Source organism: Macaca nemestrina, chromosome 13, assembly GCF_043159975.1.
Source record: "Macaca nemestrina isolate mMacNem1 chromosome 13, mMacNem.hap1, whole genome shotgun sequence".
Taxonomy (NCBI): Eukaryota; Metazoa; Chordata; class Mammalia; order Primates; family Cercopithecidae; genus Macaca; species Macaca nemestrina.
The window spans coordinates 1307882-1333765 of NC_092137.1; the positions used below are offsets into that span (position 1 = coordinate 1307882).

The following is a 25884-nucleotide window of genomic DNA, read 5'->3' on the forward strand; positions in this document are numbered from 1 at the left end:
ATTGAATTTATGACGGAAGCATCTTATGTTTATGCAGTTCACATAGACAACAGGGATGGAATCGTAGGTGGCTGGATGTGGCATCTTCAGAGCTTAGGATGCTTGTGAGTTAAGTGAGCTTGGTGGTCACGGGTTTTAGGGCTTTCTTTCTGAGAAGCAGAGCTAGTGAGTGCTACCTAATTTAAAAGATTGTGTGAGTCTGTAATAGTTTTCTCTTATTCACTGGAACACTATCAGCCTGACAACATTGGAATGGAAAGGAAACAAAAGCTGCCAGGGAAGCAGGTGTGAAAATAGCTCCAGTTACACAGGCAAGGCTGTAGCTGCTCACACGTGGCCCTGGTTCATGCAGAACTCTCCAGAATTTGGGGTGCTCTGGTATACAGGTGCCCTGGTGTGCGTGTGCCCTGGTGTGCGTGTGCCCTGGTGTGCGGGTGCCCTGGTGTGTGGGTGCCCTGGTGTGCGGGTGCCCTGGTGTGCGTGTGCCCTGGTGTGCGGGTGCCGTGGTGTATGGATGCTCTGATGTGTGGGTGCCCTGGTATGTGGGTGCTCTGACGTGTGGATGCTCTGATGTGCAGGTTTATTTTAAGAAAGTTAGGTAAGAGCATCACTCAAGATGATTGAGTCTTTTTCTAATAATTCCAAAGGCACTTTAAGGTTTCAGAGAGCCTTGGATTGTTTAATATAGAGAAGTCATTGCAGAATATAAACCACAGAAGGTGTCTGAGGTGACTGTAATTTTTTTTTTTTTTTTTTTTTTGAGACGGAGTCTCGCTCTGCCGCCCAGGCTGGAGTGCAGTGGCCGGATCTCAGCTCACTGCAAGCTCCGCCTCCCGGGTTCCCGCCATTCTCCTGCCTCAGCCTCCCGAGTAGCTGGGACTACAGGCGCCCGCCACTGCGCCCGGCTAGTTTTTTGTATTTTTTAGTAGAGACGGGGTTTCACCGTGTTAGCCAGGATGGTCTCGATCTCCTGACCTCGTGATCCGCCCGTCTCGGCCTCCCAAAGTGCTGGGATTACAGGCTTGAGCCACCGCGCCCGGCCTTGACTGTAATTTTAAACAAGTTCCTGATATTAACACACTGCAGTGTATCATTTAATTTTAATAGAAACAACTTTTACTATGATCTTTCCTTTTTTTCTTTCTCCTTGAAATGAAGACTTAACATCAAATTCAGCAAAACAGATGAAATCAATTAAAATATAAGGTGGCATCATGCAGGGCAGGCACAGCCTTCTGCCCCTGGGGAGCTGGAGCCCTCACAGAGTCCTGTGTGTGGCTGTGCTTTCTGAGGCTGAGCAGACAAGGTAGCTCAGTTCCTCAGGAATCAGACCCCAGGCAGAGTTGTGCCACCCCAGCCTCCAGGGTGAACAGCAGCAGCTCCGTGCCTCCCTGAAACTGGACGAGCTCCCCAGAGTTCAAGCTGCAGAGGTTCCTGCCTCCCCAGGGCATGGAGTCCCCACTGCACTGCTCCACACCTTGTGGGTCCCAGGCTGCACTGGCGTCTTGCCATTCCTGGGTCCTTGCTGCTGCTGCATTGGCCTCACAGGGCCTGGGCCACTGCCATGTCCCACCATCCCCGAGCTACCACTGTGTGGCACCTCATCTCCTGGCTCTAGTTGCTGCTGTGCCCTGTTGGTTTTGGGTCCAGGATTGCACCTGTGCCCTGTGTCCCAAGAGCTGAGCTTCTGGAGAACCTCTTATCTCCCAGGGCCATGACAGTGCTGTGTCCAGCTCCCCCGGGTCAGAACTAGAGCTAAAACCTGGCCCCCTAGGTCTGAGCTGCCAGAGTCTGCCTCAGAACAACAGATCCCAGCTTCGTGGACAATCTGAAGCCACCTGAGCCCCAGAGAGTGAATCTGCACCTTGAGCAATGGGTGCCACAATGGCTTCACATCACCCAGAGCCCAGGGCCCTGACTCCACAGCTGCCCTGTGCACCTGTGCCCTGGATCTCAGTGCCACTGCAGCTGCCTGTGGGCTGTGTCAGACCCTGTGCTAAGAAAGATTCTCTCAGCTGAGACTCCCCTCTACAGAGAAGACAAAAGCAGTAGGATATGTAAAGCCATTGCCACCAGGGATCCTGGACTTATGCTGCCACCATCATTGTCCTGAATTCCTGCAGCCTATACCACTTAGACACACAGTCATTACTGACATTCATTACAACTGAAGAACCTGCACAGAGACTATACCCCTGCACCCTGCCCAGCTGGCACCCTCAGGCCCATCTATATGTGAAAATCTTCCCCTACAAAAGGCACTACTTAAAGATTAGAAGAGATAAGAATCAGGTAGCATAAAAAGGAACCAGACGGAAATCTCAAAGCTGAATAACTCAATGAAATAATAATAAAAAAAAAAAATAGAGGACTTCAATAGCAGACCTAGATTAAGCAGCAGAAAAAAAAATCTGTGAACTTGAAGATAGGTCTTTTGGAATGACTCATTCGGAGAGTTGAATAGAAAACAATAAAACTAGTGAAGAAAGCCTACGGCACTCACAGGAAGCAATCAGATGAAAAAAGTTCTGCATTATGGGACTCAGAAGGAGCAAAAACAGAAAAAAAGGACAGAAAGCTTTTTTAATAAAATAATTATTGTAAACTTGGAAATTTTCAGTCTTGGGAGAGATATGGACATCCGATTTCTTGAAGCTCAAAGATCCCCAAACATATTCAACCCAAAGAGTTCTTCACCAAGGAACGTTTTAATCAAAGTGTCAAAAGTCAAAGGCAAAACAGGATACTTTTAAATGAAGCAAAAGTGTTAAGTCGCATGTAAGGGAACCTCCATTAGTTTGTCAATGGATTTCTCAGCAGAAAACTTGAAAGCCAGGGAAGAATAGTATGATACCTACAAGGAAAACAAACAAACACACAAAAACCGTTAGCCAAGAATTCTGTGCTCAGCAAAGCTGCCCTTCAGAAATGGAGAAAGTCAGTCTTTCCTAGATTAAAAAAAAAAAAAAAAAAAGGATTTCATTATCAGTATACTTGCTGTATCTAAAATGCTTACGGGAGTACTTCAAGCAGCTAGAAAAGGGTAATCATTATCACAAATACACCTGAAGTTACCAAACTCACTGGCAGAAGTAAGTGCATAGTCAAATTCAGCATACTCCAGTGTCATCATGGTGGTGTGTAACCCATACATATCTCCAGTATGAAGGTAAAAAGTCAAAACAGTAAAATTAAGGCCACAATAACTTTTTAAGGTATTCACAGTGTCAAAAGATGCAAATTGTGACATCAAAAACATAAACTGTGGAGAAGAAGTTAAAGGCTCAATTTTTTTGTATACAAAAAAAGTAAGTTGTCAGCAACTTAAAATTGTAGATTATAAGATATTTTACATAAGCTTCATAATATCCACAAAACAACAACAGCAACAAAATGATAGCAGATATACAAAGGGTAAAAATAAAGGAATCAAAGCTGAACACGACAGAAAATTATCACATTATAAAGGCAGACGAGGGGAGGAAAGGAACAGAGGATCTACAAACAACAACAAAAAAAGAATGGCATTGCTCATTTCTTACGCGTCAATAATCACCTTGAATATTACAAACAAGAAAATAAGAGAATGGCATTGGTAATTCCTTATCTATCAATGATCACCTTGAATATTACAAACAACAAGAAAATGAGAAAATAGCATTGATCATTCCTTCTCTATCAGTAGTTACCTTGGATATTCCAAACAACAAGAAAATAAGGAAATGGCATTGGTCATTCCTTATCATCAATAATCGCCTTGAATATTACAAAACAACAAGAAAAGAAAATGATATTGGTCCTTCCTTATTTATCAATACTCACCTTGAATATTACAAACAAGAAAATAAGAGAACGGCATTGGTCATTCCTTATCTATCAATCACCTTACCAACAACAAGAAAATGAGAGAACTACATTAGTCATTCCTTATGTATCAGTAATCACCTTAAATATAAATTGACTACATTCTCCCATCAAATGACATATAGTGGTGAAGTGGACCGAAAAAGAGATGATCTCAACTATATACTGGCTATAAGAGGCCCACTTTATCTTTAAGGACACACATATATTGAAACTGAAGATAGGGAAACAATATTCCATGCAAATGGTAGCCAAAAGAGAGAAGGGGTGGTTAAACTTACATCTGATAAAACAGACTTTAAACCAAACCGGTCACAAGAGACAAAAGGCCATTATCTAGTGAAAAGGTGCTAATTTATCAGGAGGACATGACAATCATAAACATATATGCATCCAACATTGGAGTACTTAAATACATAAAGCAAATATGAATTAACGTAAAGGGATAAATACATAGCAATACAATAATAATATGGGACTTAAGCACTCCACTTTCAACAATAGATAGATCAACTACACAGAAAATCAATAAGAAAATACAGGACTTGAATTGTACTTTGGGCCAAAATGACTTATCAGATATATAAAGAACTTTCCATGCAACAGCAGCAAAATACACATTTTTCTCTAGCACACATGGAACATACACATGGATAGACCATATGTTAGGCCATAAAACAAGTCTTAACAAATTTTGTATTGCAATTCTATCTGGTATCATCTCTGACCACATGGAAGGAAACTAAAAATCAATAACAGGAGGAATCTTGGAAAATTCATAAATAGGTAGAAATTAAACAGTATTGTCCTGAACAATCAATGGGTTACGGAGTCAAAAGTGAAGTTTGAAAACTATCTGTCTTGAGACAAACAACAATGGAAATACAACATACCAGAACTTCTGGGATGCAGCAAAAACAGTTGTGAGAAGGAAATTGATAGTGATAAATACCTACATTAAAACAAAAGAAAGATCCCAAATGAATAGTCTAACATTAAGCCTCAAGAAATGAGATAAAGAACAGCAAAGTAAACCAAAAGTTTACAGAAGGAAGGAAAGAAGATCAGAACAGAAATAAGTCAAACAGACAACAGTAAACAAGAAAAAGAATTAGTAAAACTAAGAGTTGTTTTTTAAAATATAATAAAATTGGCAAACTCTTTGTCTGTACTAGTCCATTCTAACACTGCTATGAAGAACTGTCGAGACTGGGTAATTTACATAAAGGAAAGAGTTTGACTCACAGTTCTGCATGGCTGGGGAGGCCTCAGGAGACTTACAATCATAGTGGAAGGTGAAGGGGAAGCAAGGCACCTTCTTCATAAGGTGGCAGGGAACAGAATTAAGGCAGGAGGAACTACCTACCACTTGTAGAACCATCAGACCTTGTGAGAACCCACTCAGTATCATGAGAACAGCATGGGGGAAACTGCCCCCATGATCCAATCACCTCCACTTGTTCTCTCCCTTGACACGTGGGGATCATGGTGATTGTGGGGATTATAATTCAGGATGAGATTTGGGTGGGGATACAAAGCCAAACCATATTATAATCTAAGAAAAAGAAGTTTCAAATAGAAAAAGAAGTGAAGGCATTACCATGGATACCTCAGAAATGAAAGGATCATAAGGGACTATTATGAACGATTATATGCCAGAAAATTGGACTACCTAGTGGAAATAGATAAATTTGTGGAAAAATACAACCTGCCAAGTTTGAGTCAGGAAAAAATAGAAAGACTGAACTGACCAAAACCAAATTGGGACATAGAAGAAGTAATCAAATCCTTTCAACAAAAGAAAGCATAGGGCGAGATGGCTTCATGGTTGAATTATACCAAATATTCAGAGAAGAAATAATATCAATACTTCTCCAACTCTTTCAACAAATAAATCTAGAGGGAATAATTACATACGCATTTTTAAAAGCCACCATCACCGTGGCACCTAAGCTGAACAAAGATGTCACTAATAATGAAAACTACAGGCCAATTTTTCTGATAAACAAATTATGCAGACATTCTCGTAATGACTTTAGCAAGCCAAGTCCAACAGCACATCAGAAAGATTACATGCAATGACCAAGTAGGAGTCTTCCATGGCATGTGAGGCCAGTTTAACGTTTTCAGATTCACCAATGTGACACATCACATTAACAGACTGATGCAGAAAAATCATTTGACAAAGCCCAGTATCTATGATAAAAAATCTCAGCAGTTCAGGTATAGAAAGCATGTTCACAATAAAGCCATTTGTGAAAAATTCCTAGCTAGCATTATGATCAATATGAAAAAACAAACGCTTTAACATTGAGATCCTCCACGAGGCAAGGATGGCCAGTCTCATCACTTTTATTCCACATGACACTGGAAATACTTGCATGAGCAATCAGACAAAAAATAAATAAATAAAAGTTATCCGAATCACAAAGGAAGAAGTAAAGTTATCTGTTTGCAGATGGCATGATTCTCTATGTAAAAACCCCAAAGATTTCACAGAAAAACTGTTAGAACCCATAATTAAATTCAGTAAAGTGTCAGGATATGAAGTTAATATGCAAAAATTAATAGCATTGTTATACACAAATAATAACTTAGCTGAAAAATCAAGAAAATCCCATTTATTAATGCAAGCACCAGAAAAAAATAAAATATTTAACAATAAGTATAACCAAGGAGATAAAAGACCTATACAATGAAAACTATAAAACATTGATGAAGACAATTCAAAACATTGAAGAAGATAGAAATAAATGGAAAGTCATTTTGGGCTCGTGTCTGGGCTCATGGTTATTAACAGTGCTAAAACATCTATGAGCCAAAGTGATATATAGGAGTCCACGTAATCCCTATCAAAATCTCAATGACATTTTTCACAGAAACAGAAAAAAACAATTCAAATGTTCATATGGAATCACAAAAGACCTTGAATGGCCAAACAGTTCTAAGAAAAAGAAGGTTGAAGGCATCACAATTTCTGATTTAAGATTATATTACTGTAGTAATCAAAACAGTATGATGTTGATATAAAAAGCAGACACATACACCAGTGGAGCAGAATACAGAGCCCGGAAATAAGTCTAAGCAAATGTATTCAACTAATTTTGGACGAGGGCATCAAGAGGATACAATGGAGAATGTATATTCTTTTCAATAAATGTTACTGGGAAAACTGGACTTCTACATGTGATATAGTGAAATTGGGCCTTTAGCTTAACCATATAGGAAATCTACCAAAAATGGATGAAAGTCTTAACTGTAAGATCAGAAGCCATAAAACTCCTAGAAGAGAACGTAGGAGACGAGCTCCTCGATATTGGCCTTGGCGATAATTTCTTGGCTGTCACACCACAAGCTCAGACTACAAAAGCAAAATGGATAAATTGGACTACATCAAACTGAAAAGTTTCTGCACAGCAGAGAAAACAAGACCAGCAGCAGCAGCCTGTGGATGGGGAAAGTATATTTGCAAAACGTGTATCTGATAAGAGGCTAATATTCAAAATTTATGAAGAATTCATTCAAGTTAATCGGAGAAGAACAAGTAACCCAATTAAAAACTGGCAAGGCAGATACAGAAAGACAAGTGCCACATGCTCACTTATATGTGGTATCTAAAGCAATTGAACTCATGGAAGCAGAGAGTAGGGTGGTGCTTACAGAGGCTGGGGATTGGAGAATGGGGAGATGATGGTCAGAGGGCACAGACTCTCAGTTATGCAGTGGGATTTTTTTTTAAGTTCTCTTGCACAGTGTGGCAAAGATAGCTTTTTAATAGATTGTACATTTCAGAATTGCTAAGAATATTATCTTAAATGTTTTCGTTATAAAACCGTGAAGTATTTGAGGTCATAGATATGTTAACCAGCTTGGTTTCATTATCTCATATTGCATTCATAAATCGTAACGTTATTTTTGCCCTATAAGTTTATATAATTGTAAATTGTCAATTACCATTTGAAAATATATAGGATGGAATATTACTCAGTCTTGAAGAAGGAGGAGGTCCTGCCCTTTGTCACAACAGGGTTGAACCTGGAGGATGCTATGCCAGGGGAAAGAAGCCAGACATTAAAGGGAAATACCACATAACCTCACTTATGGGTGGAACCTGAGAAAAAGGTCAAACATACAGAGAAGGAGAATCAAACAGTGGCCACCAGAAGTGAGGAGACGGCGGTGGGGAGGAATGAGGAGCTGTAGGTTAGAGGATGCAAAGCAGTGCACAAGTGGATGAGTGAGTCTAGAGGTCCAGTGCCCCTCATGAGGACTAAAGGTCACACAATCATACTATGTTGGAGATTCCTGCTACGTTTTAGTTGCTCTTGACACACACACACACACACACAAAACAAACAAAACAAAAATATGGGTAATCAGGTGAAATGATGGATATGTTAATTTGCTTCACTATAGTAACCATTTTGCTATGTATAACATCTTTTTGTATGCCTTAAACATACTATTATTATTAAAAAATAGTAACAAAAATCTACTGGACATCCACAGGACATTCACAATTTGAATCAACAGCAGCATTAACCTTCAAATTATGTTAAATAAAACTTTTTATTTAAAAGTCTTCATTTTAATATGCTAAATATTAAGTTACTAAAGTCTGACTACTCGAGAGATTTCTTGCATAGCATATTTATTTCATAATATTAAAACTTCATTTCTTCATTCATGAACTTTATTATCAAAGTAGAGTTTTTGTCCTTTTTTAAGTCAAGAGTGTGTGATAGGAAGCTGAGCTTTCCTCTCCTCTCTCCCTTCCTCCTGTCCTCCTCTTGCTTCTTCCCTCTCCCTCCCTTCACCTTCAAAGCACCCATGCATTTGCGCATATTTTTATTTGTATCCTTAGGTTTGAAGTTTGCTGCTTTCCTCTAATATCTTGGTGTTAGTCATTCAAAACCCTTAATAACCTACCATACCTCCAAACCAGAATTGTTTTCTAAGGTGAGTTATTGTAAATACAAATCACAGAAGGAAAGACTCATCTGGCATACTTGAGATGGACATGCTACCTTTCTTTTCTTGCAGATTTACAGTAAATAAATGTCAGCTGTTTTAATATTAATGTGTGTTTTGCTTAATCTCAATGGAGAAACTTTTTCTCTTGTGGCAAAAAGTAACACATTAGATCAGATAGTAAATTTCGGAACAGGATATGATGATAGAATAAATGACAGAATTAGACAGTAGGGTGTGGTGTACAGGGATAGGGTGAAGCTGTGTTTTTTTTTACTTAACACATAATTGTGCGTATTTATGGGGTACATGATGATGCTTCAATGCATACAATATATAGTGCTCAGATCAGGGTAATTATATTCATCATCTCCAACATTTATTATTTCTTTGTGTTAGGAACATTCAATATACTCTCTTCTAGCTATTTGAAAATATGCAATATATTATTGCTAACTATCATCGTTCTACAGTGCTATAGAACACTAGAAGTATTCCTCCTATGTAGCTGTAATTTTGTATCCTTAAAAAAGTCTCTCCACATCTCTTTTACCCTTTCCCCTTCCCAGCCTCTAGTAACCACTATTCTACTCCTTAGTTCCATGAGATCAGCTTCCACATGAGTGAGAACATGCAGTGTTTAACTTCCTGGGCCTGGCTGACTTCACTTAAAGTAATGTCCTACAGGTTCACCACTCTGCCACAAATGGGAGTGTTTCATTCTGTGTGTGGCTGAATAGTGCTCCACTGTGTGTATACACCACATTGTCTTTATTCATTCACCTGTTGTGGGACACTTGGCTTTGTTCTGTATCTTGGCTATTGCAAATATTGCTACAATTAACATGGGGTGCAGATATATCTTTGACATAACTGATTTTCTCTCCTTTGGAGAAATGCTAGTGGCGGGTTTGCCAGAATCATATGGTAGTTCTATTTTTAGTTTTTTGAGAAAACTCCATACTGTTTTCCATGGTGGCTGTACCAGGTTACATTACCACCAACAGTGTGAGTTTCCTTTCATCTCCACCTTCACCAACATTTGTCATTTTTGGTCTATTTGGTAATAACCATTCTCACTGGGATAAGATAACATCTTATTGTGGGTTTTATTTGCATTGCCTCATGATTAGTGATTTTAAGCATTTTTTCATATCTTTAGTCGTTTGTCTTCTTTTGAGAAATGTCTGTTCAGATCATATGCCTATTTTTCAGTAGGATTTTTTTTTTTTTTTTTGCTGTTGAGAGATTTGAGTTCCTTGTATATACTGATATTAATCCTTTGTCAAATGAATACTTTGAAAATATTTTCTCCCATTCTGTGGCTTGTCTCTTCACTCTGTTGTTTCCTTTGCTGTGCAGAACCTTTTTAGTTTGATATATCCCATTTGTTTATTTTTGCTTTTGTTATCTGTGTTTTTGAGGTCTTATTTTTACAATTTTTTCTCAGACCAGTGTCCAGAACCATTGCCTCTATTTTTATCATCTAGTAGTTTTATAGTTTTGGGTCTTACATTTAGATCTTTGATCCATTTTGAGTTGAATTTTTATACAAAGTGAGAGATGGGTCCAGTTTCCTTCTTCTGCAAGTGAATAGCCAGTTCTCCCAGCACCATTTATTGAAGAGAAAATGTTCTCAATATATGTTCTTGGTGCCCTTTGTAAAAAAAAAAAAAAAAAGTATGTTGTCTATAGATACATGGATTAATTTCTGGGATACTTATCTTGTTTGATTAGTCTATCTATTTTTTGCCTGTACCATGTCATTTTGGTTACTATAACTTTGTAATATAATTTTAAATCAGGAAGTGTAATACCTTCAAGTTTATTCTTGTTTCTCAGGATTGCTTTGGCTACTTGGGGCCTCATGTGGTTCTGTGCGGGCCTCATGTGGTTCTGTGCAAATTTTAGGATTTTCTTTTTTATTTCTGTGAAGAATGTCATTGGTATTTTGATAGGGTTTGCATTTAATTTTTAAATCACTTTGGGGAGTATGGTCATATGAACAGTTTTGATTTTTCCAGTCCATGAACATATTATGTCATTCCATTGTGTCATCGTCAATTTTTTCTACCAATTTTTTATGGTTTTCCGTGTAGGGATCTTTCATATCCTTGGTTAAATTTATTCTAAGGTGTGTATGTGTGTGTGTATGTGTGTGGCTGTTGTAAATGGAATTGGTTTACTGATTTTTTTCAGCAAGTTCATTGTTTGTATTTAGAAACACTATTGATTTCTGTATGTTGATTTTGTATTCGGTAACTTTACTGAATTCATTTATCAGTTCTAAGAGTTTTTTGGTAAAGCCTTTAGGTTTTTCTATGCAAGATCATGTCATCTGCAAAAAGGGACAATTTGACTTCCTCTTTTTCAATTTGGATGTCTCTTATTTCTTTTGCCTGAGTGCTCTAGCTAGGACTTCCAGGACCATGTTGATTAAGAGTGGTGAGAGTGGGCATCCTTGTTTTGTTCCGGTTTTCAGCTTTTCCATTCAGCATAGTGTTAGCTGCAGGTTTGTTATATGTGGCCTTTATTGTTTTGAAGTACTTTTCTTCTATACCTATTCACTGAGAGTTTTTGTCGTGAAGAAGTGTTAAATTTTATTAAATGCTTTTTTTCTGAATCTATTTAGATGATCATATGGTTTTTAATTTGCCATTCTGTAAGGAATGTAATTTATTTATTTTTGCATACTGTGAATAATGGAATCGTGATTATATCTAGAGTCTACTCATTTCACCATTTGGGGCTGTATAAAAAAATTGCTTTTTTAAAATGAGCAAAATAATTGTATACATTTTTATTATGCATATGAATACATACAATAATCTGAAAAATGGATTCCGTGGATTTGAATTTATTTTTGTGTTGTTATGGAAGTTTTCGTCTTTCAACAGGCTTTGTAACATAATGAATATCTGCTTTAGAGATTTATTCATAACCGTTTCATTTTTTCTCTTTCATTTAAGTGATGCCTCCATCAACACAAAATGTACAGTACAGAAATAGTGTTTGATAAATGAATACAAGCTCTGGTCTCCCTGCTTCTCTCAGACCCTCACAGTGTAATCTGAGTTTCCCGTGCCAACTTTCAATGTTGTTTATATATTGCCATGATATGGTGGAGGGTGAAAACTGTGTTAGAAACTAGGACTTCTGCTTGGGGTTTTACTTCTGCACTGGACTAATAGACATTGGAAATCTTCTTGTCCAAGGCTGATAGCCATCAGCCAGGATGAGAGTGCACAGGAAATGCTCAGTTTGTCTTTTCACAGCCACTTAATGTGACTTTCTGATATTCCAGTTGACTTTTTTTCAAAATGAAATCTGCATTTTCGACTTGGAAACTGTTGGAAAACGATTCGGTTTATGATTTTAGGAAACGATTACTCATCTACTTCCAGTGCTGAAGGGGAGATCCATACACCTAGGAGAAGTGTCTAGCCTTTCCAACGTCAGAGCAAATGCTGTACAGCAGGGAATCGGCCTCGAATAAACGACATACACCTAGGAGAAGTGTCTAGCCTTTCCATCGTCAGAGCAAATGCTATACAGCAGGGAATCGGCCTTGAATAAACGACATACACCTAGGAGAAGTGTCTAGCCTTTCCATCGTCAGAGCAAATGCTATACAGCAGGGAATCGACCTTGAATAAACGACATATACCTTTTATGCAGGACATTTTCAGAAAGTACCAAAAGTGAGATGAGACAGTTGATTCTTGAGATAAGCTAAAGGATTTGCTATTCGTTCATTCATTTTTCTAAATCTTCTAACGAATGATTTCCCAAGAAAACTCTGCGTGGTTGTCACTACTTAGTTCCTCTGCAGAGCATCCTTCTTTTATTATTATTATTATTATACTTTAAGTTCTAGGGTACATGTGTATAACGTGCAGGTTTGTTACATATGTATACTTATGCCGTGTTGGTGTGCTGCACCCATCAACTCGTCATTTACATCAGGTATAACTCCCAATGCCATCCCTCCCCCCTCCCCGCTCCCCATAATAGGCCCCCGTGTGTGATGTTCCCCTTCCCGAGTCCAAGTGATCTCATTGTTCAGTTCCCACCTATGAGTGAAAACATGTGGTGTTTGGTTTTCTGTTCTTGTGATAGTTTGCTGAGAATGATGGTTTCCAGCTGCATCCATGTCCCTATAAAGGACACAAACTCATCCTTTTTTATGACTGCATAGTATTCCATGGTGTATATGTGCCACATTTTCTTAATCCAGTCTGTCACTGATGGACATTTGGGTTGATTCCAAGTCTTTGCTATTGTGAATAGTGCCACAATGAACATACGTGTGCATGTGTCCTTATAGCAGCATGATTTATAATCCTTTGGGTATATACCCAGTAATGGGATGGCTGGGTCATATGGTGCTTCTTGTTCTAGATCCTTGAGGAATTGCCATACTGTTTTCCACAATGGTTGAACTAGTTTACAGTCCCACCAACAGTGTAAAAGTGTTCCTGTTTCTCCACAACCTTTCCAGCACTTGTTGTTTCCTGACTTTTTAATGATCGCCATTCTAACTGGTGTGAGATGGTATCTCATTGTGGTTTTGATCTGCATTTCTCTGATGGCCAGTGATGACGAGCATTTTTTCATGTGTCTGTTGGCTGTATGCATGTCTTCTTTTGAGAAATGTCTGTTCATATCCTTTGCCCACTTTTTGATGGGGTTGTTTGTTTTTTCTTGTAAATTTGTTTGAGTTCTTTGTAGGTTCTCAGAGCATCCTTCTCTACGCTGATTTTGAAAGTCATTGGCCTTTACCAGAAGCCTTTATGATAAATGACAAGATGAAGTTTGTATCTGCATGTCCTGCAAACGTGCTTTTGAACTCAGTGTCCATTATGGTACCTTGTTTCTTTTGTATAAAGGTCTACATCATGATTTGAGAATTCCTTCCCACGGAAATGTGTCTCTTCTGGTAAATAGACACAAATATACAATTTTGGATAAATTTGGCGTTGGAAATTAATAATTTCATCATGGTCATCTGTCATCTGAGGCAAACCGTAGCGCCAAACCGTAAAGCCAAATATGAAGGTCAAGTTTGTGACTGCCTTAATTTAACTTTGTATGTAATATTTGTCATTCTAAGTAGTCCTTAATGTTCCATGTGTTAAATTTAGCAATTATAATATGCATATAACTTATGACATTTCACCTTTAATTCTTTTGAGGTGAAACTGGAAACCTCAACCACTTCTGGTTGTCCTGGTGTTGAGTAGGGCTTGGAGGATTTCTGATGAGCTGTGCAGTAGACTCTGCAGTCAATAATACATCATTGCCAAGTTAATGTGACCTCTCATTATCATCAAGAGAATGCCTTTAAATACCTCTTTAATATTTTATAACGTTATCTTCATGTAATTTAATATATAAAATATTTGAAGGTGGTGTTCACAAGGTTGTAATAAAAATTCTTGCAGGCCATACATCCACTTAACATTTGTAGGGAGCAAGTCTACTTCTTATTGATTGTAGAGTTCCTGATAATAAGAGTTACAGGCAAAAGAACTCATTCATCTTAAATTCTTGGCCAAAAAACTTAAAAGCCATATGTGTCTGTCTTATTTTTCGTGCTTATTTTACAGAATATGAGCAATGAAAGTACTTCTGAGTCTGTGAATCTCCGGCTTCCTTGACTGCTTCCCCTGAGTAAATAGGCTGTCACTTATCATGGACATGGACATCCCAAATTCATGGATGACATTCTTTGGAGCCATTTGGTGAAGTGACAACATAATTTTTTGCATAATTTTTTCTAGCAAACTCTGAGAATAAACTCAGAGTTTAAAAATAGCAATATGGTTTTCTCAGTTGAATAAAACTAACTCTTATATATGATAAAGAAGATAAATTTTCATTTTTCCTTTCAGATTAATAATATTTTACATGATAAAATCTTTTTTTGCATTACAATTTTTCCAGCTAGAAAAGTTCAAAAAGAACTGTAACACTGCTGAAATTATTTTAAGAAATGACAATTAAAGTTTTCTTTTTGATACATCATCACAGTTAGGCTGGTGAAAACTCCATCTAGATGGCTTGTCCATCCTTTCAACATTTGTTGCCCCTCCCCAAAAACTCCTGGAAACAATTTAAAAGAATGTTCCAGGCTCATATTTTTGGAGTAACCTGAGAAAGTCTTGTGCCCAAGTCATAAAGCATGTGTTTCTTGACAAGAAGCTTGATTCATTTGCGGGAGTACAGTGTTGGAGATTAAAATCTCTGTATAGAGAAGCATTTTTCATAGCCCTTCATGAGTCGGTCATCACTGGGTACTCTGCAGAGGTGAAGAAAGTCTATTGAAAACTTAGGCGTTTACATTGACACTGCCAATTTAGAGTTTCATTTGCCACAGATAGCTAAATCCTGCAGCCTGTCATCAATACTATAGTAGTTTTTCTATAGTTTTGACTAAATGGTAATAAAAACAAATTTAATGACCTTTGTTTTTATCAGGTAACACAATATAAATTCAAACAATGATTATAGGATTTATACAGTCAACAGGAGCCCCAGACAAGACACAGCCTCGGGCCAAACTGTAATGTGCTTTGCTACTGAGATGCAGGCAGCTCTCTGTGGGATTGATGCAGGTTTCCAATTGTAAGACATTCTGGTCTGTTAAGATTATATAAGCGCTGTCTGATTTATTCCTGAGTTAATTTGCTGACGTTAGTTTTAATCAGAAGATGTGTTTTGACTGGCAGTTCTTGGTGTCTATGTTCGGCTGGCATTTCTTTCTTGGTAGAAACGTTTAGGTGCCGGAGCGCTGCTCTTGGTAGAGACGTTTAGGTGCCGGAGCGCTGCTCTTGGTAAAAGCGTTTAGGTGCCGGAGCGCTGCTCTTGCTTATCAGGATGTAAAAAGGCCATTTAAGTTCCAGAGTCACACTCGGGATGGATTCAGCTACACCCTGGCCTGCGGTGCGCAAGCTTCGAGTTGTTTTGGCGAATCCATTTGACTTACATCTCTCAGATTATGTATTTTAGTGATACCGTTGGAGTCCACGGATCGTTAAAGTGAGCTCTTTTTGAAAATGAGCACAAACGTGGGACACACTATTCATTTCCCTCAGTTTAAAGTTCCAGAGAAAATGCAGAAACTCTCCTGTTCTTCTAGTTCACACCTTTATGAGGGGCCCGTTTAACCCACTGGCAGATCCTTTTCCTTTTGAGCTCTTCACCTAATGGGAAAATGTTTACATTTACTTTCACCCGTGTCCTAGGCTAACAGCTTTTCTCTAAACTATCAAATACACATTCTCGTATAGATTTTAATATAGTCTCTGCTACATTGTTTTACAAAACAGTAAGTTGAACTGTAAACTTAAAGTTTCAGAAACCTTTTGTTTTAAAAATAAAATAAAATTAGAGCTTATTTAATCAGATAATCTCTCTCTCTCTATATATATAACCTGTATATGTATGTATGTGTGTGTGTGTATATATAGATAAATATACACAACATACATACATACACAAGTTGATAGGTTTGACAGCATGCATTTAATCTGTAACACCAAGTACACAAATACAGTCAGAGCCACGGGGAAGTTGAGTAAAAGCAGCACTCCTTTCCGGATGCCTGGAATTGAGTTTGCGGAAGGCATGATTTCAGATCACCCAGCTGCTGTTGTTTCGACACCATGCAAACTACCTGAAAAGAAAAAATTCTCTCTTGATGTAGGCAATTTTTCCCTTAAGTTTTGTCCCGTTATCTTTTGATCATGTGTCAAAAGATCATGTGTCATCGTGGTGGTAAGCAAACCTCGATTCTGTTTCTAGGTTGCCTGTTCCGGAGGCAGTGAGGCAGTGAGTGGGGACTGAGGGAGTGACTGAGCAGAGTTGTGGGGTCGGCTGCGGGTCTGCACTGTTAGGCGGGTTAGCCATCCTCCACTGTGGAAGCTGAGTGTAAGCTGTGGAAGAAGCTGAGACGTGTGTTGGCTGAGTGTACATGATACCATCCTCTAAACCACACTAGAGCAAACGCCCACTCACCTTCCCTCCAGTTTCAGAGCTAAATACCGCCCAGAGCCCCATGCCCCGTGCCTGCCCCTTCTCTCCTGAGTTCAGTGAGAACCATGCTTTTGCTTTTCTCTACAGTTCAGCCACATATGTGTCCCCAAACATCACATTGTTTAGTTTTGCTTGGTTTTGAACTTCACAGTAATTAAAATCATACCATATGTCTTCTTTGCCTTACATTCTCTGCTCAGTGTCTAGTCAGACATGCACAGGTGTTGACGTGGCACGTGGTCTGAATTTTGACCCTGAGGTCCAGAATTTTTACCTGTGGGGTGATGATTATGCCTTACACATGGGGTTGTGATGTGGTTTAAATAAGTCCATAAGGACTATGAAGGTTGTCTGACCTGTAAGAAATGCTCAGTAATTTTAGTCATTATTAATTCAAATAAATAATAAAATCTAACTCAATATTAAGACTTGGTAACAAATATTATCATTATATAACACTATCCACATGCATATGTGAATAAATATTTAACAAATGTCTTAACTTTACAAATTCTAATTAATTTTCAAGAAAACACAATTATGTTCATGATAACACAGTTGTGTTCCAAACCTTAATTACATTACCTTTACATGACCTCAGATAACCCTATAATTACTTTATCTTGAAAAAGCAAATATAATGAAACAAAATATCACCTCATTATAACATTTTGTAGGAGTTTGAATATTTATATGGATTAAAATGCATTATGCTATATTTCATTTAGCATATGAATTTTATGAGTGTCTGTATTAGACACTCATAAAACATGAGGCAGTGGCTGTATTACCATAGGGATTAACTAGAATCACTTTTCAGCTAAAATCAACAAACCTTGCCTAATCTGACCAAATTCATTTTATTTAGGGGCGTTAAATTTTTGAATTAAAATCGAACTTTCATGATTTTATTTTATCACCCATTTTACCACTTTTTAATTTTTTTAAGGCTAAAAGTGTCCGTCAGGTGAAAAACATTTCACAGATTTAGCTGGAAAGTATTTGTAATTACCTTTCATTTAATAACTGGGAATGACTCTCCTTCCTCCTCCCTTTCACTGAACCAAAATTGCTTAAGAAGGTTGGTTTTAAGCCAACATTTCACAGGGTTCACGCTTTTGTAATGTTGTTTGTAAACTTTAGCTGTTAATAACTACACGGAGCTCCATGATGTGCTCTTTCTCTGCTCTCTTTGTTTCTTAAGCTACATTTAGGACCAAAGCACAATGATGACTTAAAATTCCGTGAAAGTTTTGATAACGCTTGAACTAAGTTAGCTTAAAGCCATTTCAAGTCAGTATATTTAAGAACCTTGAGCATTCTGGAAATAATGAAATTATGGTTTACTATAAATTCAGTTATCAGTAGTTTTAATGACCCAGGTTATTGCCACAAACAGAGGAAAGAGGAAACAAAATCTAGGAAACCAATGAACAAAGAAACAGCGATTTCACACAGTGTTTTTCTACCTGAAGGACTCTGGTGGGACATGAGGAGAGGCTGGACTTCCCTTTGTCTGGCCATCAAATGCTTAACCCAAGTGTTGGCTCCAGAACTGAGGGAACCTAATTGTTACCCACAGCAAGAGGAGGGAGAAAGTGGAGGCAAGAAAATGAAGAATAAACCAACAAGCATGTCTCACCACATTAAAATTATTGTTTTCCTGCTGTTTAAACTCCTAAGTTTTAGTTAAGGAAGGATTTCCGTCTCTCCTTTAAGGATTTTAATTTGATCCTTTAATTTTCAGCAAAAACTGCAGAAAGTGTATGCCAATGTTTGCTATTTACCTAGACTGCTGCTGGCATTTTAATTTCATTACTTGAGAATTTATAACATTATATGTTTGCACACACAAAAATTATGTGCCAGTTCCTTAGGGCCTCACTGTCTCCACTGCCTCAGTGCCCACAGGCCTCCAAACTTGCGGGACCTGCAGAGCCTGGAGCTCTCCCAGTCAGAGGCAAGTAAGAAGCAGCGAGCCCTGGGATCCCTGCTTTTCCCAGATGGAGGTCCCTGGGTGGCTTCAGAGCTCAAATCAAAACGGAAGACGTATTGACTCAGGTGTCCAGGATGCTCTTCGGGGTCTGTGAAATGTTTTAATGAGGCGGACTTCCCTCCAAGTAAGCACTGCTATGCTCCCCGTGGGCGTGGTGGGTGAGGAGGCCTGGCACGCAGACAGACGCTGGGCTGCAATTCATCGTCATCTCATTAAACCCCAGGTCCTGCAGAAAAGCCCGAGTCCAGGGAGGCTGCTGACCCACGGGCTCAGCACTGTCCCATGTGAGTTTTTCTGCCGTCTGGAGGCGGCTTCTGACCAATTCTAGAGCAAAATAGACCTCACTGCATTCGTTCCAGACAGGAAATGGCAGTTCCATTCTGAAAACTCTAGATACCACTATTTTCAGGGAATTTGGTTATGCATTTTGGTGCCTGGATCTGGACAGTCATTTTTGTCTGCTGTTCTGTGGGATCTCAGACGCACATGTGGCTTGTTGACAAAACAAAATGCTGCTTTCTGCTTTAGGTTAGAAGAGTCAGATGCGTCTTCACTGACCTTCATCAAACAAAGAGATTAAGTCATTTACTGTGAGGGATTACCATGCATATCATTTTAAAAACACATTACCTCGGCCGGACGCGGTGGCTCACACCTGTAATCCCAGCACTCTGGGAGGCCGAGGTGGGCAGATCACCTGAGGTTAGGAATTCAAGACCACCCTGGCCAACATGGCAAAACCCTGTCTCTACTAAAAATACAAAAAAATTAGCAGGGTGTGGTGGTGCACATCTGTAATCCCAGCTACTCGGGAGGCTGAGGCAAAAGAATCACTCGAACCCAGGAGGCAGAGGTCGCAGTGAGCCAGGATCGCGCCATTGCACTCCAGACTGGGCGACAAGAGCGAGACTCCATCTCAAAACAAAACAAAACAGAACAAAACAAAAAAACACATTATCTCCTGCACTGGACTTGTTCGATGACGACACTTTCCATAAGTAGCTAAAGTTTGTTTTGAAAAATCAATGCATCTAAATGCACAGAGATTTTTATTTTCTGTAGGTCCATTCAGACCATGGGGTAAAATACTCTGATAAGAACAATCCTGTTAGACAAGCTGAAGCTAAGTTTCTGATGCGCCAGGCAGGTGTTTAATAAAGTTGGTGCTTCTTAAACTAAACATTGAGAATTATGATGATTAATTGATTTGGACCTTGTTTTTTATCATATGCAATTTTCTGCACTTTTATAGCATCCATATTATATGATCTATATAATCACTACCACATGTGTAATTTCACATGGAATCCACATATTCTGTGTGTACTTTTTTATGTTAATCTTTGATTCCCTTAAATTTTAGGGTTGTAATGCTTCTGAGGCCCCAGCCCAGAGTCCATTATTTCAGATAATCAATAAATGTTTTCAGGATGCAACCCACCCTGGTGTGGCTAGAGAGGGGAAGAGCAGCATGCGAAGACAGAGAGACACAGAGACAGAGAGACACAGAGACAGTGAGAGACAGAGAGGGGGCAGTTTGAACACAGGGAGACGGCGCAGGGGAGAAGAGCTGCCACCACTGCATGGTCCACGGCAGCTTTGCCTTGGACAGTTTTGGTGCAAATGAGAACTTTATTTGGATCACTTAGCATCAGTACCATTGCTGTACAGAATCGGTACCATTACGTACAGTGATCTGAAAACTATAGTTTCCACACGATTTGATATTTGCTAAACACTAGAAGTAATATTTAGAATTGACATTTAATCTGTATATAGTTTGTCAAGAGCGTTCCCACTTTCGAAGAACAGGTTACTGCTTGTTTTCCACTATTTAAACAAAGACTTAAAATTGAAACAAACCTATATGAAGGCAAAAACTGGGGCAAAAAGCCTTAGCTTTTGTGCAGATTTGTTCGATCTTATTTAATGGGGCTCTCTCTGCCTCTCTGACGATGGAAAGGTTAAGTGAAGACATGCTGCATAGATTATAGCCAAACTTTCTCATACAAAGTTTTTCAATTTGTTGCATTTAATATTCTAGGTACAGTCATTTTGATTAGAGCCGTCTGTGTATGTTTGTTTGTGGGAATGAGGGAAAATGCTAAGTGACTTTGGGAATTTCTTGTTTGTTGCACATTTAATGAAAAATGTGCATCAGACTTTCCATATCCTGTAATGAAACCCTTTATTAGGAGGAAGTGACATTTGTTTTCCACATTAAACAAGTCTTCTGTGACTGGAAAGCAACTCTCTTAATGCACGTAAATCAATCTAGCTTTCCTTATGAAGCGGCCGCCTGTTGCTATGTGTTGACATTTCCCACACCCCTATGGACACATGCACACACACATCCATGTGTACACACAGGCACACACATAACAGATTCACAGACTCAGACTCGCAAGTACCCATGCATGCCACCCACACCCACGCATGCACACCCATCTGCACCTGCACACACAAACACACATCTACTCACGTGGACACGGGTGCACACACACACACACACACACACACGTGGCCACTTCAGCTGCTGCAAGCACTGTGCTTAAATGACTGTCATAACAAAGCATAATGTCGCTGAGATTTCTCTTAACACTGTTGCCACTTTTGCCACCCTGCAGCGGACCAGACAGGGATGTTGTTCGTAGGCGATGCTGTTCTCCAGGTCAGTATTGTACACGTTAATCCTTAACTTGATTGCATTTTTATTTTTAACTTGTATTAATTATTATTCTCAACATTCTTACTTTGTCATCTGTTCAGGTTAATGGCATAAATGTAGAAAATGCAACTCATGAAGAAGTGGTAAGTGAATTACATTTTATATTTGTTCTGTTTATTATTCTTGTATTTGAATTATTTGTCTCTGTAATTTGTGTTTAACTGAGTCTATCCATAGATGCAGTCTTAGAATTGGAAAGGAAGCTTAAAAGGTTTAGTAACTTGTGTTACGAAAGGACCTTAACAAAGTGCCCACTGTCGACCGTTGCATGCTGACCGGGTCACTTCACAAGCGTTCCCGTCAGGGATCCTCACAAATGCTGTAAAGTACACTTGATGAAGCCCATGTTGATCACAAGGGCACTGGAACTCAGGGAGGAGGTGACTCACCCGGGATTCCTGAAGGGTCGTCATCGTGCAGAGCACAGGAGGTGTCAGGGCTTTGCAGGGTCTCCCCGTACCGCCCGGGCACTGGAACCTGCAGGGCCTTCACACCTTTGCTCCCCATTGGCTGGCAGCAGCACGCATGCATTAGAATGTGTGCCGTGGAGGATGTCAGGTGAGACCTCTGAGGATCACATAAGATGGTGGGGGTCAGGACGCATTCAGTGCAGGATGCCTTCCATGGAGATGAGCTTTCTCCAGTGTCACGTCAGCTTAAAAGGCGGATGAAACAGACGTCTGTCCCCGAGGTACTCATTCTGGCTGTTGGGAAGAGAGAAGCCAAGTGCAGCCTCACCATGGGGCTGATGCCAGGAAGCATGTGGTAGGGACACATGGTCAGTCCAGTGCCTGCAGGGTGGGGGCAGAGGTGGAGACGGTATTACAGCTGAGAGATGAGGTGGAGGACAAAGCGGGTGAGATGCCTGGCAGAGCATCCCTCTGCCGATAAGTGAGCTGGGGGACACAGGGTCAAGGAGAGAGGTAGCGAAGCTGAGTCCAGGACGCACGTCTGGGGCCCCAGGCAGCTAGCAGAGCCCTCACGGGAGGTTAATTCTGTGAGTTGCAGCAAAAGGCAAGCAGGCTGGTAATTTAACTTGTCCTATGAAGAGTAACAGGCATGCGCTCATTTCTTCTTCAGTGTTTATCTTTTCAATTAGCCAACTTTTAGTTCCAAGGAAGGGCCAACAGCCCTAGTACCCGAAAGTCACCCCATCTGCATAGCAGTAAATTTCCGTGAACCCAAGGCAGGCACATGCAGCCGTCTGTAACTAAACAGGGAATCGCTTCCTACACGCTCACTCCAAATTCATCTGTGTCTTCTTCAAGATGTGTAGTTATCGACCTCTAATATGCGCTGGGCGGAGGAAAGAGTCACAGCAACAAGGATCAGCATATTCTTGGCCTCCAAGACCTGAAAGTCTCGAGTAGATGAAGTGCTGTTACACTTTTGCTTATTATGGGAAAACACATCACAATTGAAAGAGAGGCAAGACATGCCTTCATGACTTCTATCCTAGCCCAGAGAGAGTAAAATGCTTGTGAGCAACAGTTTTTTTGTTGTGGTTGTTGTTGTTGTTGTTTTGTTTTTGAGACAGAGTCGCACTCTGTTGCCCAGTCTGGAGTGCAGTGGTGAGATCTCAGCTCACTGTGACCTCCACCTCCCGGGTTCAAGCAATTCTCCCTGCCTCAGCCTCCCGAGGAGCTGGGATTATAGACGCTCACCACCATGCCTGGTTAATTTTTGTATTTTTTTTTTAAGTAGAGATGGGGTTTCACCATGTTGGCCAGGCTGGTCTTGAACTCCTGACCTCAGGTGATCTGCCCACCCTGACCTCTCAAAGTGCTGGGGTTACAGGTGTGAGCCATCACGCTCGGCCACAACAATTTTTTGCACTAATTGCTCACAACTATAATCCAAGCACTTTGGGAGGCCTAGACAGGAGGATCACTTGAGGCCAGAGGTTCAAGTCCAGCCTGGGCAACATAGCAAGACCTGTCTCTACAAAAAATAAAAATAAAATCTAGTCAGGCGTGGTGGTGCATACCTGTAGTCCCAGCTACTCAGGAGGCTGAGGTGGGAGGACCACTTGAACCAAGGAGTTTGAGGCTGCAATGGGCTATTATGGCCCCTACACTGCAGTCTGGGCAATAGAATGAGACTTCATCTCAAAAAAAAATCTAGTAAATTATATGTAAATCTTATAAATGGAGCTATTACAATATTGGACTTATACAAATATACTTTTTGAACCAAACTGATCATATCATATGTCTACATTCTTATGTGATGCAAAATAAATTATTAGAGAAATGCTAATGAGACGTATAATCTCAATTTTTCAGATGCATGAAGTTCATTAAAATGTTAAAATTCTACAAGACTTATAAATCATATGGTTTCACTTCCTCATTTTTCAGAGTAAATTCTGGCTTCGATTAATTGTAAAAAAAAAAAATGTCAGTTCTACTCAATGCGAAGAATCCTTTTTAATCTAAAAATTAGATTTACCTCCACAAAGTGAATCTTAGTCACTCTACTGCTTTGGAAAATTTTACTACTCTAGGTTGTTAAAACATCTTAATACACATAAATGCATATACAGTAACATATAGTTTCCCCTTTTTAATACATCGGTGCATTTTCATCCACATTGGCACGTAATACTGTAGCGGCTACAGCAGAGTAAGCTGCCCGTATGTTCACTGGGCAAATTCTGAGACATGTCTCTCTCAGGAGAAAAGGGAGATCGGCGACGGCTGTCACTCAGTGTGACATCCCTGCGCAGACACAGATTGGGATGTCTGGGGGGCGGGCAGCAGGAGCTGCAGGTTCCTCTGTCCCTCTGCCTGGTCTGTGATGCCACCACTGATCCAGAGTGAGGAGCTCGGGGAGGTGGGCTGCTCTCCAGCGCCCCCACAGGCAGGGCACAGAACAACAGCCTGGCAGGGCCGCAGCAAGGCTGGTGTGTTCCGCCTTTAATCACCCCAGGGCATCTCAGAACAAGAAGCTTTACAGAATGTCATTTTTCTACTGTTCATTGGGAAATTTTAAAAAGACGTCTCAAAGGTGAAAGTAAGATGTTGTAATAGAAAATTACTTCTAGTCTAAGTTACAGTCTTAAGTTCTTAAGTGCTATGAAAACCATTGATAAAAATTGCCCTAATTGGAAAAAAAGTCACTAACACCTTTCACAGAGCTTCCTTTTTAAATTTAAATTAGTCCTTTTACATGTTTCAGTCACCTATAGTAGCTTTTACTATGATTAAGAACTCATGGCAGATCCTGCCTGGAGGTGATTTTGAACTTAACTGTTAGAAATAAAGTTGACATCTTATGTTGAGAAAACTGGTGTGGACACTCTGAGTAGAAAGGAACCTTCCAGATCATCTACTTTGAACAGCAGCTCAGGGCGGGAAGTCCCATTCACAGAAATTGGCTCTGACCATTTACTCAGCAGACCTTGGGGACTTCATTCCATGTTAGCAGAATAAGGGATTCCTAACACAGAGCTGAAGCTTTCCTTCCTGTTACGCCAGGTTGTCCATTTACCAACATGTGTTATGCTTACTACTGAAACAGGACGTTCCGTCCTGTGTAAGCAAGGCCTTTTTCCTCAAGAATGAGTATGTTCTGGCCTCGGTGCCGGAACACAAAGGTATACTATTGCCATTTGGAGGCAGTCTACTTCTGGCGATGTGTGCTGACAGCTAGAAACTGCAGGAGAAAGAACCACTGGCCAGTTTCGTAGCTGTTTGCCAGGTATCAGGGATGTTTTTGATTTGCTCTGGGATACAGGGCACATCTGGGACAAGAGCTGGAACTGGAGTTCCATCTGTTGATATTTATAGTAGAGCACTCCCATTGCTAATAATTTATTTGCTTTCTGCCTGAGCCAAGAGGCAATCGAAAGAAATGTAATAAAAATTTCCTCCTCCACATCTTTCAAGTCTTTTCTACAGCGTGGCTTTTGGTTTTCCATTTTCCAAAGGAAAAGCCATTCTAGGATGTCCAGTCACCCAACCATAATGGGCCTGAATGCAGGGGTCCAGACACCAACATGGAGGTTCCACCAGTGGGACACGTATCTGTTCGGCTCTGTACTCAGAGGGGAGATAAAGAGCCCCAAGGTGTGTTTGGGGCCCTGAGACAAGTGTGGGATGAGTCCAAGACAAAGGCAGCTGTCCCCCGACCCACATTATCCACACATTGTGACAGGGGCCGTGGCGGGCACTGGGACTCCAACGACTTGGCATCGGCCCAGAGCCAGGGTCCGGGAGCCCTTTGTCCACCACTCATAGCTGCCAGTCTCTGCAAGTACTTTACAGAGGCTAAAAGGGAGATCTGC

At 40.0% G+C, this 25884-nt stretch overlaps 1 protein-coding gene across 6 annotated transcripts in view; it reads left to right on the forward strand.

Annotated features, from left to right (window-relative positions):
* Positions 1-25884, forward strand: part of LOC105497556 (syntrophin gamma 2) — a 564393-nt gene that overhangs the window by 153737 nt on the left and 384772 nt on the right. For all 6 annotated transcript variants that reach the window (XM_011768711.2, XM_071076129.1, XM_011768716.3 and 3 more), the window contains 2 exons: positions 21496-21539; positions 21638-21679. In XM_011768711.2, coding sequence (XP_011767013.2) covers positions 21496-21539; positions 21638-21679 — 86 coding nt within the window. The remainder of the gene's footprint in view (positions 1-21495; positions 21540-21637; positions 21680-25884) is intronic.